The 14,963-nt window shown below is 29.0% G+C and overlaps 1 protein-coding gene across 1 annotated transcript; it reads left to right on the top strand.

Moving 5' to 3' along the window:
• The first annotated feature begins 10,096 nt into the window (after positions 1 to 10,096).
• On the top strand, positions 10,097 to 13,679 carry LOC127133500 (zinc finger protein SHOOT GRAVITROPISM 5). Its single transcript, XM_051061741.1, has 3 exons — positions 10,097 to 10,408; positions 10,736 to 11,135; positions 12,536 to 13,679. The coding sequence occupies exons 1-3, from the start codon at positions 10,309 to 10,311 to the stop codon at positions 13,452 to 13,454; spliced, it is 1,419 nt and encodes a 472-aa protein (XP_050917698.1). The 5' UTR covers positions 10,097 to 10,308; the 3' UTR covers positions 13,455 to 13,679.
• The last annotated feature ends 1,284 nt before the right edge of the window (positions 13,680 to 14,963 follow it).

Below are 14,963 nucleotides of genomic sequence, written 5' to 3' on the forward strand. Positions count from 1 at the left end.
GCACAAGCTGATAATTAGGAAAAGTGAAGCAACGGTAGAAAGGATCATAGAACTGAACCAACACACTCAGAAGTCCTTTAACTACATCAATAGACAAGATAGATAGAAGCTTCCCACAACGTTGTTTGAAGTCCAAGGGATCTAATAAAAAAGATGATAACTTCCTTAACTCTTTCAAATTAGGACATCTGAAACTGTACTTTTTAGTGTTCCTTCATTCACAATCCATGGTCTGAAAATATTTGCAAATAACACCTTAGTTTCTTGAAATTTTTGGTGTAATGAATGTTATGATGCGCATGAATGCATGAATACAACACTCACAAATAAGGGATCACACACAAGGAAAACAAACAAAGGTCAAGGGATGAATAAAGTCATTGTCAAGATCAATCATCCATTTTGGTGGATTATGGTTTTTACCTTATCAACACCCAAGTTCCATTGATATTGACAAGACTTGATTGGATCAACCAAGAATCAAGGGTTTATTGTGAGTCACGGGCATGGAGTCTGGGTAAGAACAATCCCAAAGGAGTGAACTAAGGGCAAAAACTTGTAGATCATGTTCTAAAAAGTTCCCATAGTCTTAATTCCATCTATCGGATATTACAGGTTATGATGATTGACTCATCAACCCATAATATTCTCAAAAGAAACTCGTCTGAGTGTAGTATCGCGTAACAACTGTTATCAAGTCTACACCTGAACAGTCTCCTCTTTTCCCTTAGAAACAATAAAAGCGCGGTGGCGACTCTGGTTTTATTAACGTCTAGCTTATCCATAGCTTAATGGTCATGAATTTACAGCTACAAAAATTAAGTGGTGACTCTGCTGGGGAGTAGTCTCCAGTGGGTTTAGCCTACTCTTTTATATGTACATAATTGTATATCTAATGTTTGTATATTTGTTTGTATGATATAATCTGCTTGTTGTGCTTGGTGATCTCTGAGTGGTGGGATAAGTTGTAACCCGAACTTGAGTGTAATTAAGATAGAAAGATGGTATAGTCATATTCGACTTGTGTGGAATAGTCTTTAACAACTTGGCTTGAGACCCATCAACTTAGTGGAGACCCTTTTGGAGTTATGAATGTCACACAAGTTATTTGTGGTTAGGCATTACTATCTCTGATTAGGGGTACGAGAAGTATAGGACCGTAGAACATTTAACCCCTTTTGGCCTATTTAGGACGTAGTGCGGAGACTGTTCAGGTGTAGACTTGATAACAATTGTTACGCGATACTACACTCAGACGAGTTTCTATTGAGAATATTATGGGTTGATGAGTCAGTCATCCTAACCTGTAATATCTGATAGATGGAATTAAGACTCTGGGAACTTTTTAGAACATGATCTACAGGTTTTTATCCTTAGTTCACTCCTTTGGGATGGTTCTTACCCAGACTCCATGCCCGTGACTCACAATAAACCCTTCATTCTTGGTTGGTCCAATCAAGTCTTGTCAATATAAATGGAACTTGGGTGTTGATAAGGTGAAAGCCATAATCCACCAAAATGGATGATTGATCTTGACAATGACTTGATTCATCCCTTGACTTTTGCTTGTCTGCCTTGTGTGTGATCCCTTATTTGTGATTGTTGTATTCATGCATTCATGTGCATCATAACATTCATTACACCAAAAATTTCAAGAAACTAAGGTGTTATTTGCAAATATTTTCAGACCATGGATTGTGGACGAAGAAACACTAAAAAGTACAGTTTCAGATGTCCTAATTTGAAAGAGTTAAGGAAGCTATCATCTTTTTTATTAGATCCCTTGGACTTCAAACAACGTCATGGAAAGCTTCTGTCTATTTTGTCTGCTGATGTGGTTGAAGGACTCTTGAGCGTGTTGGTTCAGTTCTATGATCCTCTCTACCATTGCTTCACTTTTCCTGATTATCATCACGTGCCTACGTTGGAGGAGTATGCCCATCTCTTGGGAATACCTGTTTCTAACAAAGTTCCATTTAGTGGAGTGGGGGAGATTCCCATATCTCATCTCATAGTTGAAGCTCTTCACTTGAAAAAGTCTGAGATAGAGGCTCATTTGGTGAAGAAAGGAGGATTGTTTGGATTAACTTTTGAGTTCCTCATCAAGGAAGCTACTACCTTTGCTCAAGCCGGTAGTATGGATGCTTTTGAAGCTATATTTGTGTGGCTCATTTATGGTCTAGATTTGTTCCCTAACATTGATGGTTTTGTTGATGTTAACGCCATTAGAATTTTCTTGATTGGGAATCCTGTGCCTACTCTGTTGGGTGATATGTACTTCTCTTTGCATCTAAGAAATTCTAAAAGTGGTGAGACTATTGTCTGCTGTGTTCCTTTTCTATACAGGTGGTTTATTTCGCACTTGCCTCAGACGCCTGCTTTTGTAGAGAACAAACAATGTCTACGGTGGTCTCAGAGACTTATTTCTCTCACTAATGATGATATAGTTTGGTATGATTCTTCATTGAGTAGTTTGAAGATTACTGATAGTTGTGGTGAGTTCTCTAATGTGTCTCTCATTGGTACACAAGGAAGAATCAACTATAACCCTTCTTTGGCTCGTCATCAACTTGGGTTCCCCTTGAGAGACAAGCCTAATAACACTTTATTAGAATGTATTTTCTATCAAGTGGGTAAAGATCCCCAACATTTAAAGCAGAAGATTGTGCATGCTTGGCATAATGTGCATAGGAAAGGAAGATCCGAGCTTAGTCCGTGCAATTGTGTAGCTTTGGAAGCTTACACTCTTTGGGTGAAGAAGAGAGCTTTGGAATTGAAGATGACGTATGCTTGTGAGAGACCTATGCCTATGGTTGTGGTTGAGCCATTAACTCTCCATAACCAAGATGTAGAGGAGTTGGAATAATATTGATGAAGTTTAACCTTATATAGCTATTCACAAAAGACTGATGAAGAAAAAATATCTCCGAATGAAGGACAAGTGGTTGTTGACATAACACAATAAGAAATTCTTTAGTTGGTTTAATGAAAGGATTTCTAATGATGGTAGTGCATCCTAGATAATTAAATGGTTGTCATGCATATCAAAATTTAATGTGATAACTTGGATTGCATACGACATTAGTATTTTTTCCTTTTACACAAAAGCAAAAGATGATCGTGGTACAATACAAAATAATGGGGTTATGTTTGAGGTCGAATTCATGTATTTCTCTAGTTCGAAAGATGATAATCTTATATTGGCATCTAAAGAGTTCTATGGTGTAATTGATGAGATTTTGGAGATTGATTATGTTATTTTTAAAGTGCCTTTATTTAAATGCAAGTGGGTTCCCAATAGCAATGGTGTACAAACTGATAAGTTAGAATTCACACAGGTTGGCCTTGCCAAGACAACTTATATGACCAAACCATTCATCCTAGCTACTCAAGCAAAACAAGTTTTTTATTTGACAGACCCTTCAGACTTATCGATGAGATGGTCAATTATTATCTAAGGAAAATACACTTCTCATAGTGATGAAATTTTTTATATTTCTTCCACTTCTTCTTACTCAACACAAGTGCCTACTTCATATGAAGAAGTTGATAGAGATGATGTGCGCTATTCATAACGATCATGAAGAAATCATATGTGAAAATTAACAAGTATTTTTTATTCTTTATTTAAAATTTCTTGTAAGTTATAATTTCTAAGGTTATATACTCACAAGTATAATTATTTGAAATTATAGATGTTTAAAGTCAAGACACCAAGATATAAGACACCAAGACACTATTATTTGATGCAATGATGTGTATATTGTAGGTTGTTTTGTGTCATTATGGTTTTGATATGTAATATACAATTTTTGGTTCTTAATGCAATTTTGACTTTGATGTAATACAATTTTTGATCAGATACGATTCACAAATGAGTGTGCTGTTGTTTCTAGTCTGATACGATTCAAAAAAATTCAGGTTAAAAACTTGGGAATTTTGTAAAATAAGAAAATATATATTTTAAAAAATAAATAATTTCATAATGGTTGTTTAATACAAATGTTATTATAGGTAGAGTGCTATCCAGAATAATAAATGCCAAAAATGACATTATGTAGGTTGTTTTGATGCAATGATGTGTATATTGTAGGTTGTTTTGTGTCATTATGGTTTTGATATGTAATATACAATTTTTGGTTCTTAATGCAATTTTGACTTTGATGTAATACAATTTTTGATCAGATACGATTCACAAATGAGTGTGCTGTTGTTTCTAGTCTGATACGATTCAAAAAAATTCAGGTTAAAAACTTGGGAATTTTGTAAAATAAGAAAATATATATTTTAAAAAATAAATAATTTCATAATGGTTGTTTAATACAAATGTTATTATAGGTAGAGTGCTATCCAGAATAATAAATGCCAAAAATGACGGTGTTGGGTATTGAACCGAGGACCTATAAATTTTTCACTATGGTTGTTCAATACAACCTTGGTTATAGGTTGTGCGTTTTCTAGTTTACTACAAAGAGAAATTGACTATGATTTTAAATAACACACTTACAATCACACGTTACCTAACAACGAATATACAACCATCATTATATATATATTTCACAACCATTATCATATGTGTTTTTCATAACAGTGGATCCACATATTTTGAAAGTTGAATGAACTGAAAATATCACTTATGTTGATATCAAAAGTAAGGAAGAGAAAATGATAATCATATTGATTTTTGGTCGCATTTATTAGTATTTCAAGCATCAATCCATACTCGATTGCATATTAATGTATTTAATCTAATATTAACATGAATTATTTTTATGATTTAAAAATATAACTTAAGTGTATCTAAAGAAATCATCAATATTTACAAATCCATATTTATATCCATTAAATTTGATAGTTTTGACGGATTGATGCGAAGTAACTCTTTGTTTGTAAAGGCAATATTTTTAGAGTTCAAACAGTCTTGAATTATTTTTCTTTTATGAATGATTCACATGCTTTTTTTATTTATCAAAACTAATGTTAGAAAGTTCTCTAACTATATCAAATTTTGAAAGTTTTAAAAAAAATTTAATACTTATATGGTAAATTTGTCCATGTCAAATCCATTTATCTTTTTCAATGAATAAGAAAAATGATTTAGTTAGAATATCATTTGACTATATTATTTAAAGATTACTTTGCCTTGATCCATAAAGAAAATAGTTCCTAAAGATAATTGCTTAACTATAAATGTATTAGATTTAAAGATAATATAGTTGACTTATACTTAATGTTATGTTTTAATACTTCCACATTATATACCCAATCTTAACATAATTATTCTTACCAATTATACCAATACCTTATATTTTGGTAATGCATTTGTTTCTAATTGTTACTTATCCACCATATTTTTCTTTAATTGATTGAAAGCATTCTCTATCTCCTATCATATTTTTTGAGCTTCCAGTGTCCAAAATCAAATCTTACTCTTAGCTTCTAGTATCCATTCATGTATTAGAGTTTAGAAATTTCTTAGGTATCCATAATGATTTTGGGTGGTTGAGGATTAATTTTTTTTATAGCAATTTATTGTTAAGAAAACATATTGTTTTATGATAATTAATTTGATTGCAATAAGAATATTTTTTTAAGTAATATTTTGACTCATGATGATTAATTTTTCGACAGTGATAACATTTTATGTTGTTTCTACTCTTTTCGTTGTAATGAGATTTATTTTTAAAAAGTTCTACTTTTTTACATATAGATTTTCCTTTTCGATATCAACACCATTAGGAACAAATAAAATTCCTTAAATATATTTGTTTTTTTTTAAAATGGTTTAATCCTATACCATCTTTGTTAAAAATTCCTACTTCAAATCACATGATTTTTTGAAAATTTTCAATATACTTTACAAAATAATAATATCATTTATTAGTTCATCAATTCTAATTTTTTAAAGAGTCATTTTCTTTTTCTGTATCAAATTTTTTTTAGTGATGCATCGTTTGGTCCTCTTAAAAATCTTCAAATGTTTAGATAATGTAAATTAGGTGTCTTGTAAATTTTTAATAGTGCCACAATAGTTTTATTCAAATTTTATAGTTCCTCTTTTTATTTCTTCATTTAAATAGCTTTTTGCTTTTTGAAAAAAATATTTTTGAGATAGATTTTATGAATCTTTTAGAATATAATTAAACAATATTTTTATTACTTTACTAGTAAAAGAACTTGACATTTACCTCTTTTATATTTGACTTTGTCATCAAACATATATTAGCTTTTTCATCTCCGAAAGATAAAACTCTAGCTACCCCAACACATAAAAAAGAATTCAATATTATGAATGTGAAGGATTTGGACATATCTAATCTGAATGTCCTAATTTTGTGAGAAAACAAAGAAAAAACTACAATACCACATTTTCGAATGATAAGTATGATGAAGAAAGTGAGTCCGATCAAACCAATTGTGTTTTGGCATTTCCTACTCACTTCAAAGATATTTATAATACTAAGTTATCTAGTGCTAATATATTTCCTAATGATAATGGAGATGCGAGTTATCAGATGATGCTCTTACTGAAGCATATAAAACTCTTAATTTAAAGTGCTTGAAGAATCCCAAGACAAAACCATACTTATGATCACTATTGCAGGAAGTTGAGCATCTCAATTCTAAACTTGAAGGAATGACAAAATCGTCACATGCCAAATTAAGCTAATGCCCCTTAAATACCTTTTCCCTCCTTGACATACACCCACATAGAAAATGATGTCAAAGTATTTAGAGGTACCAATAAGGTCAATCACATTAATCTAAATAAAGCTCATCAAACATTACTTGTGATTTTGTTGAAAAACAAGTGTCTTGTTGACTTCAACATACTTTTGAAGGGATTTGATCCAACAAATTTTTACAAGAGATTTCCTTCTTCCATATGTGCTTAAAAATAAATGTCTCCAAAAGAAAAAAAGAGAAAGTCTAACTTGCAAACCGGATATTATATCAAATGTAGATTCTATGCAAACAAAAATACTTCATTTATCGTCAAAATAATTCTCCCACGCACAAATTCCACCTCCATTTTAGGTTCCACTCCAGAATATTTCCATACCAACCACCCATCTTCCCCTTTTATCAAATGTAAAATCCTCGATCTTAAAGGTTTTTTGCCCTACTCAAACCTCATTTCAAAATGATGTCAACAAATCACTGCCAATCATTTTTGTAACTGTATTACTAAACAAACCTAAATTATAATCAATATGTTAAATGTGCTTGAATCTCATTCCCAAAAGTTAGTTCAAAGGGTAAGGTTGCCTTCACATATTTAAACATCCAATAGTTTGAAAACTTAAGTAATGTGAGATTCTAAACAAACTACAAACAACCTAAATATTCACCCTTACGCCTAGCACGAGTTTGAGTCCATTTTCCACATTGCAGTCATTAACATGACTTCAATACCATATTGAATTTGCTTGGAATCATCCCTAAAAGTTAGGTTAAATGGTGAGGTTTTCCTCACTCATTTATGCATGCAACAACCTTAAAAATTAAGCAATGAGAAATTTCAAACAAATTATAAACAACATCAATAAAAACTATAAAATATGTGAGGACAACCTCATTATTTAAACTATTTATTCATTTTCCGCTAGATGTGAGATCCAAACATAGTTAATACAATGAAATATCCATCATTCTACAATATTTTTTTTCCAAAAAAGAAAAAGAAGAAGAAATCAGGAAGTACTTTTTTTTAATTGATAATTGATTTCTTAATATCAATATATTCTTTATCAAAAAATAATTGTTTTAGACTATTTATTTTCAGTTACCTTGGATCTAACATTCCATGCATGATATCAGAACTATATATTATCAATGTTTTACTTTACCATAATATATTGTAAATTAATAAAGTTAAGAGACATCGATCATGTCATACCATGTGTTTTTTCCCACCTTTTTCTTGCCTAATATTCCTATTGAACTCAAGGTAAAATCAAAGTTAAACAGTTCTCTTAAGAACTTCAACTAGTAGAGACAATTTTACCAATTTTAACCTTCAACTGTTAACATGATGTTACCATTTTACCAAAAAGTAAAGCATCTTTGAGCAGAAGAAAATTATTACCCCCATTGACTACATTGCCCTTGAAGGTGACTTTACATCCTCATTATCACCTTTATAAAAAAGCTGCTTCAAATGAAATTTATTAAGCTCCTGCACAGTCACAAGCATGGGTATTATGGTCTATTAAAAACACATCTATGAAAATATTAAATACTCATTATTTCATTGAGAATGAGTTGGCACTGTTAACAAATCTCTTTATCAATAAATTATAGTCATTCATGTTACTTTCAATCTATTAAAATTCACAGTACAATATACTATTAAAAAAATATAAAATGTTTATTTTTTTTTGTTTTTAAAATATTTAATGTTTTCTTTTTCCATCATCATAAAATAACTCTTTTTTTTTTTTAATTTTCAAAAATATCTTCATATGCACAAATTATCTCTACTTTTAGATTAATGTATTGTTGATTAACAAAAATCCACATGACAATGTCACATGAACTTCTTTTGAATGACATGGACAATACATCACTAAATTAATAAATTAAACAAAACATTTTTAATTAATAATTAATGTGTTCATTCATTTAATGAAAAAAACTATGTGGCATTGCCACATGCACATATGTTAGTTAACATATTATTAGCCTAACAATGGGATAATCCGTGCAAATAGAGAAGTTTAAGAGGATTAGATAGTACAATTTTTTTAAGACAACTAAAAAACAAAATGTTGAAATTACGTAGAAAAGAAAAAAATTATTTTACCCAAGATAAAAATGAGAAATATTTTCTTCACCTTTTTTTTTATGACCTAAACACAAAATGTAAAAGGTGTATTTGATTTGGTTGTGAAAAGATTGTTTTTTTTAAAAATTGATTACGTTTGATGAATTGCTTAAATAATTAATATGATGTTGAATCAGGAGATAAATATTTGGTATTTGAGTTAAATGAATGTGAGTTGATGGTTTCAATTATTTATAGTAATTTTGTTTTTGTATTCTTTAAAAATGTATTAATGTAAATAAAATTATTGATAGTTATAAATTTACAAAGATAAAAAAAAATAAAAAAATATTTTTAAAATAAATTATTAAACTAAAATTTTAAATTCTAATTTTAAAAACTTGAAAATATCCAATCATTTCAAAATTTCCATAGAAAATCAATTTTGGATTGATTTTACATATATTAAAAAATGATATAAAAATTTAAGTATAAATAATTTAATTCAATTTTGGATATTTTTAAAAAAATAAATTTTCTTATTTGAATATATGTTGACCAATGAATCATAAAAGAAAATAAATAAATTATAATTAAACTATTTTTATTAATACTATAAAAAATACACTAAAACAATACATTCAATATAAAGTGTATAAAAAATTAATATTACTTAATAGAATCATCAAATAGTTTTTGATATATATCAAAGATTAAAAAACTTAATTTAATTTATAAATGTATTAGAAAAAATTTACTCTAACATATCATATTAAGAAAAAAAATTATATATATACATGTGATTCTAAAAATCAATCCGAATAATATTTTAAAAAATATTGAATTATATCTAAAAATATTTAAGTTTATATGAACTTGAATTAATAAATGAATTTAGGTGAATTGATTTGAACCTCTGAAATGTATAATATAAGATATTGAAGAGAGAGAATAGGAAGCTTACGTGTGTATTGGGGGGCTTGGCCAGTATTTATGCATGCAAAGCAAAAATTTACTGTGTAAAGAAATAATGAAAGTTTTTTGTTTCCTTGTGGGGATATTTCCTTTTTAATTTCTCCATGGAGCCCATTTGTGTGGGATCAAGTTTCGAGCTTTCTGATTGGGTCACTCTCTTTTTCAAACTTCATCTCTCAGGGCTATTACAGACAATCACTTCTCAATATCAATGTTCGAATCATACATATACATACATAACATTATCAACCCAGAGAGAGAAAATAAAAATAATTAATAATTAATAATTAATGTAAAAGTTGATTTTTCAAAAAAATTAAATAATAAAGCTGAAAGTTTAAAAGCAAGTTAAAAGAAAGCTGAGAGGATACCGAAAGGAACATAGAAAGAAAAGAGCTTTTGTTTTTCTTTCTTCTTCTCCTTCTTCTCTTTCTTTTCTTCTCTCTTTCATTCATCTCTTCTTTCATTATAGCCTCAAAATATAGCTACTATATACTTATAGGCTATTCTATATCATATACATAAAATATCCAAATTTTCTTTGCTATATTCAGTTTACAATTATCATGTTAGCTAATAGCTTATCTCCTTCTGAACCTTTTTCTTGCAATGAAAATGGTACATCTTCCAATAATAAAAGAAAACGAAGACCCGCCGGTACTCCAGGTTCGTTTTCATCTTCTTAAAAATTATCTTTCTTTCTCACTTCGAATATTCTTCTTATTTCAGAACTCGGAAGAACTGTTCTGAATTACTGAGTAACTGGACCAGAGTATTCCGAAAAGAAACTCCGGTCCAGAAATAAAAAATCTTTTATCATATATTTTTTTAATAATATTTTTTATTAAAAAAAATCTATATGGATAGAGTTTATATTTATTATATATATGAATTTGAATATTATTTATGGAATTTACTTAGTATAATTTTTTATAATTAATTGTTGGATTTGATGCTGATGCTAATGCTTATAATTTTTTTTTATTGGAATAGATCCAGATGCAGAAGTGGTGTCTCTCTCACCAAAAACATTGTTGGAATCAGATCGTTATGTATGTGAGATCTGCAACCAAGGATTCCAAAGGGACCAAAATTTGCAGATGCATAGAAGAAGGCATAAAGTACCATGGAAATTACTCAAGAGAGAAACACCAGTTGTTAGAAAACGAGTTTTTGTTTGTCCTGAACCAACTTGTTTGCACCATGATCCTTGTCATGCTCTAGGTGATCTTGTTGGTATCAAAAAACATTTTAGAAGAAAACATAGTAATCATAAACAATGGGTTTGTGAAAGATGTTCCAAAGGTTATGCAGTGCAATCTGACTATAAAGCTCATCTCAAAACTTGTGGTACTAGAGGTCATTCTTGTGATTGCGGTCGCGTCTTCTCAAGGTAATTCATTCGTTAATTCATTCATTCCTAATCCTTCTTTCGATTCATCTGAACTATCCGAAAACTCAGAAATTGGTGTATAAATTCATTTTATCTCTTTCATTCATAATTTTATATTTTTATATATATAATTGTCCAATCGAGTTTTCTAGATTATCTAAAAATTCGTGGATAGATGAATTCATATTTTTCTCTTTAATTTATAATTTTATATATTTAAATATATTATTTGTTCATTCGAATTTTCTAGATTATCTGAAAACTCGTGAACAAATGAATTGATTTTTTTTTAATTTTTCTTAAAAATATATATATCATTAATATTTTTTTCTATGATTGATTCTTGATTCATAAAATGGTTTTGAGAAAATAGATCTAGTTAAATATGGATTTTTTTGAAAATTTTGCTTTGTACTTTATTGGAAAAGAAACAAATATTTTTCTTTAAATTTTTTGTTGTTGATAATTTTACACATTGTCTAATGATTATAATTAAATTGTGGAAAACTTTGGAGGTAAACTCTTTTACTTGAGATTTGACTTTAAAACAAAAGGTTTTTTGGAAAAAAATAGCAGAGATAATTAAAAAGAAGAAGAAAAAAAATTAAGTAATATATTTGATTGATGGAACCTTAATAAAAAAAATCTCTTTTATTTTGTTTAACAAGATGACACTGTTCATTGACAGTTGAAGAACACAGTTCCCAATGCTCCGTTTTCCGTTGGTTTTATAACCGTTTTGTGTTTTCTTCAAAACTCATTCTTCCATTTTCATTCTCTCTACACCAATAACAATTTTCATCTTTTTTTAATTAATTATTTCTATTATTTATATAAATATATATTTCATTGGAATTTTAATTCTCTCCTTCTTCAAAAAAATCACTATACCTTATTGAATCCTCTCATAAGTGTTCTTGGACTTTGTTTTGTCCTTTTATATTTTAGTGGAAACTAGAACCTCTTCTTCTCACCCCACCATTTGAAAAATCCAGTGGTTAGATACCTTTTCCAAACACCTTTTATATCCACTTTTTCTATTGTCTCTCTTCCTTTCTACCTTTCTTCCTTTGTACATTTTTATCTATCACTTTATATCTAATGAAAACCCTTTTTATGTTTTTCTTTTAAATCTCAATATATAGATATACTAGCTTATTTAGTACTACTAAATTTCTAATACTAACAAATCTTTCTTTTCCTCATCTTCTTCTTCATCCATGTCTCTATTATTCTTCTATATTATTGTTAATGAGGACGATAATAAGGTAGGTATTAATTAATTTTGTATCTGGTTATGAATATATTATGTTCAGAGAAAATTAAATACGAGTAGACTGATGATAGTATCTGATCGATAGAGTTTTTTATTGATGTTTTATGAATATATTTTTTTTTAGGGTTGAGAGTTTTATTGAGCATCAAGATGCTTGTAACATGGGAAGGATCCATAATTCAGAATCTCAACCAATACAAACACCAACTGCATGTTTATCAAGAACTGCTTCAAGTCCAAGTCCATCAAGTGAAACAAATTTCACCAATTGTCCATGGCAAACAAGGCTTCAAGTAATGCAAAATTCGATAAAAGAAAAACCAATATTCATGAACCCTATTATTACTCCTATTACTACTATTACACCTTCTTCTCAAATAACTTTGTCCAAGAACAATAAACTTGTGCTTCATCCAAACTTGGAACTTCAACTCTCCACCACAAACAACGCCAACAACTTCAGTATGAGTCTGGCACCAGACACGCCTTCGATCAGAAGTATCAGTGCTACAGAGGCTATTCAGAAGGCTAATCGATCGACTCAGTTGCATCTTGCAATAGGGTCGTCAGAGATGAGCCATCAAGAGAGAAATGAATCGAACAATTTTAGAAACAACTCATACTCATCGCCGAAAGAGAGTAGCAATAGCAATGAGAAGGTTCAATCAACAAACAGCATGGCTTTGTTTAAGGTTCAAGAACAAACAAAGGAACATCTAAGGATAGCCATGGCTGAAAAATCTTATGCTGAAGATGCAAGGAAACAAGCAAAGAAACAAATTGAAATGGCTGAACAAGAATTCAACAATGCAAAGAGAATAAGACAACAAGCACAAAGTGAACTTGATAAAGCCTATGGATTGAAGCAACATGCAATAAGGAAAATCAATTCAACTATGCTTCAAATCACTTGTCAAGCTTGCAAACAACAGTTTCAACATGAAGATAACTCTTTGGTTTTCAGCTATGTTTCTTCTGCCATAACAACTGAAGGTGGTGAAATAGAAAATGATGATGGAAAAGGAAAAACAACAACTAACTAATATCTTCATCTTCATCTTCATCATTATGTCATATCTTTTCTATTGTCTTCTTTATATTTTTCCATGTCCACTTTTTTTTTAAGGCTAATTAATATCTTTGTGAATTGGTATACCATGGTGAAGTAAGAGTAATATATGTTGGTTATTATGTAAGTTGGGATTAATTAAATTAAGGGTGGAGAAAAAAAGAGTGTATTAATTCATGTAACTTTAAGCAGTTTGTGAGATTTTATTTGTTAATTAAATTTGTCATAAATTAATGCATACAATAATCATAAAAAGAGTTTCACATATTATATAGTTATATTTTTTATTCATTGTTATACTTAAGATATATTTTAAATATCAGTCGCATCACGAAATCGACGCATATATAACATAAATTACTACATAAATTATAAAAAAAATGTAATATTACAGCTTAAATTGTGAGTACAATTTTTTAAAAAAATATTTGATTATTATTATACTTTTTTTGATAAATTTTGGTTATAAGTTAATAGTGAGTGATGATATAAAATGATTATAAATAATAAATGAAGATGTTTTTTATGGGTTTGAAAATGCAATGAATAAGGGTGCAGAGGAAAACACAGAAAAATTTCTACCTTAAAGTTTAGTATATTTTGGATTATGTGTTTGGAGTATATGATAAGCATTAATTAAAGAAGAGAGGGTAGTGACAAAAAAAAATAAAGAGAGAGAGAGAAATAGAAATAGAAATAGAAAGAAATAGTGAGGTTGTTCCTTTTAGGTTCTGGCAAGATATAAATGTGAATAAAAAGCAATAAAATGCATGTTTTTCAGTGCCACTGTTGTCACAGACTCAGTCGTCACTTTCAAAGGCTTATAGAGAGACACAAACAAATCTATGATGATGATGATGAATTAACACACACACCTTCACTTATCTTTGCATCAGAATCAGGGCCATGGCAGAAGTGGGCGCAACAGAGGACCCAGAATTAAGACAGAAGAAAAATACAGCATCTTTTCCTTATTATGCAGAGACCATTCAAACATTCAAATATAATTCAACCACTCTTGTGTTTTTCTGTTGTGTTACAAAAATTAAAATACATACTCACTCACTACTATATAGTAATACTAATATTTCTAAATTACTATATATTATATATTATAAGTTCGAAAATCCTAATTCAATATATAAAAGTCGATATTAATAGATCCATTGTCAATTCTACGGTCACATAGTTAATTCTATATAAATTTCTATTTTTTGATAGTATTTTTTTTGTTAACATTTTCTTTTTGCATTTGTGAAAAAAAATCAATTCTATTTAAATTTATTTAAATATCACATTTTTTGACATTATTTATGGTAATATTTTTTGTTTTTAATTGTACTATTGATTTACTTTTAGAAAAAATCATATATGTTATGACTAAATTAATATAGATTAATCATTTGAAATACGGAGATTTTTTTAACTAAAACAATTACAACATGAAAATAAAATTTTCACAATTTTTTTTTTAATTTGAAAT

This window comes from Lathyrus oleraceus, chromosome 1 (genome assembly GCF_024323335.1).
Source record: "Lathyrus oleraceus cultivar Zhongwan6 chromosome 1, CAAS_Psat_ZW6_1.0, whole genome shotgun sequence".
Taxonomy (NCBI): Eukaryota; Viridiplantae; Streptophyta; class Magnoliopsida; order Fabales; family Fabaceae; genus Lathyrus; species Lathyrus oleraceus.

Bases quoted from the DNA above. Each gene is read 5' to 3' on its own strand.
- LOC127133500 (XM_051061741.1), top strand. From the start codon at position 10,309: ATGTTAGCTAATAGCTTATCTCCTTCTGAACCTTTTTCTTGCAATGAA. The intron at 10,409-10,735 runs GTTCGTTTTCAT...TTATTGGAATAG, and splicing joins AAGACCCGCCGGTACTCCAG to ATCCAGATGCAGAAGTGGTG. The intron at 11,136-12,535 runs GTAATTCATTCG...ATTTTTTTTTAG, and splicing joins TGCGGTCGCGTCTTCTCAAG to GGTTGAGAGTTTTATTGAGC.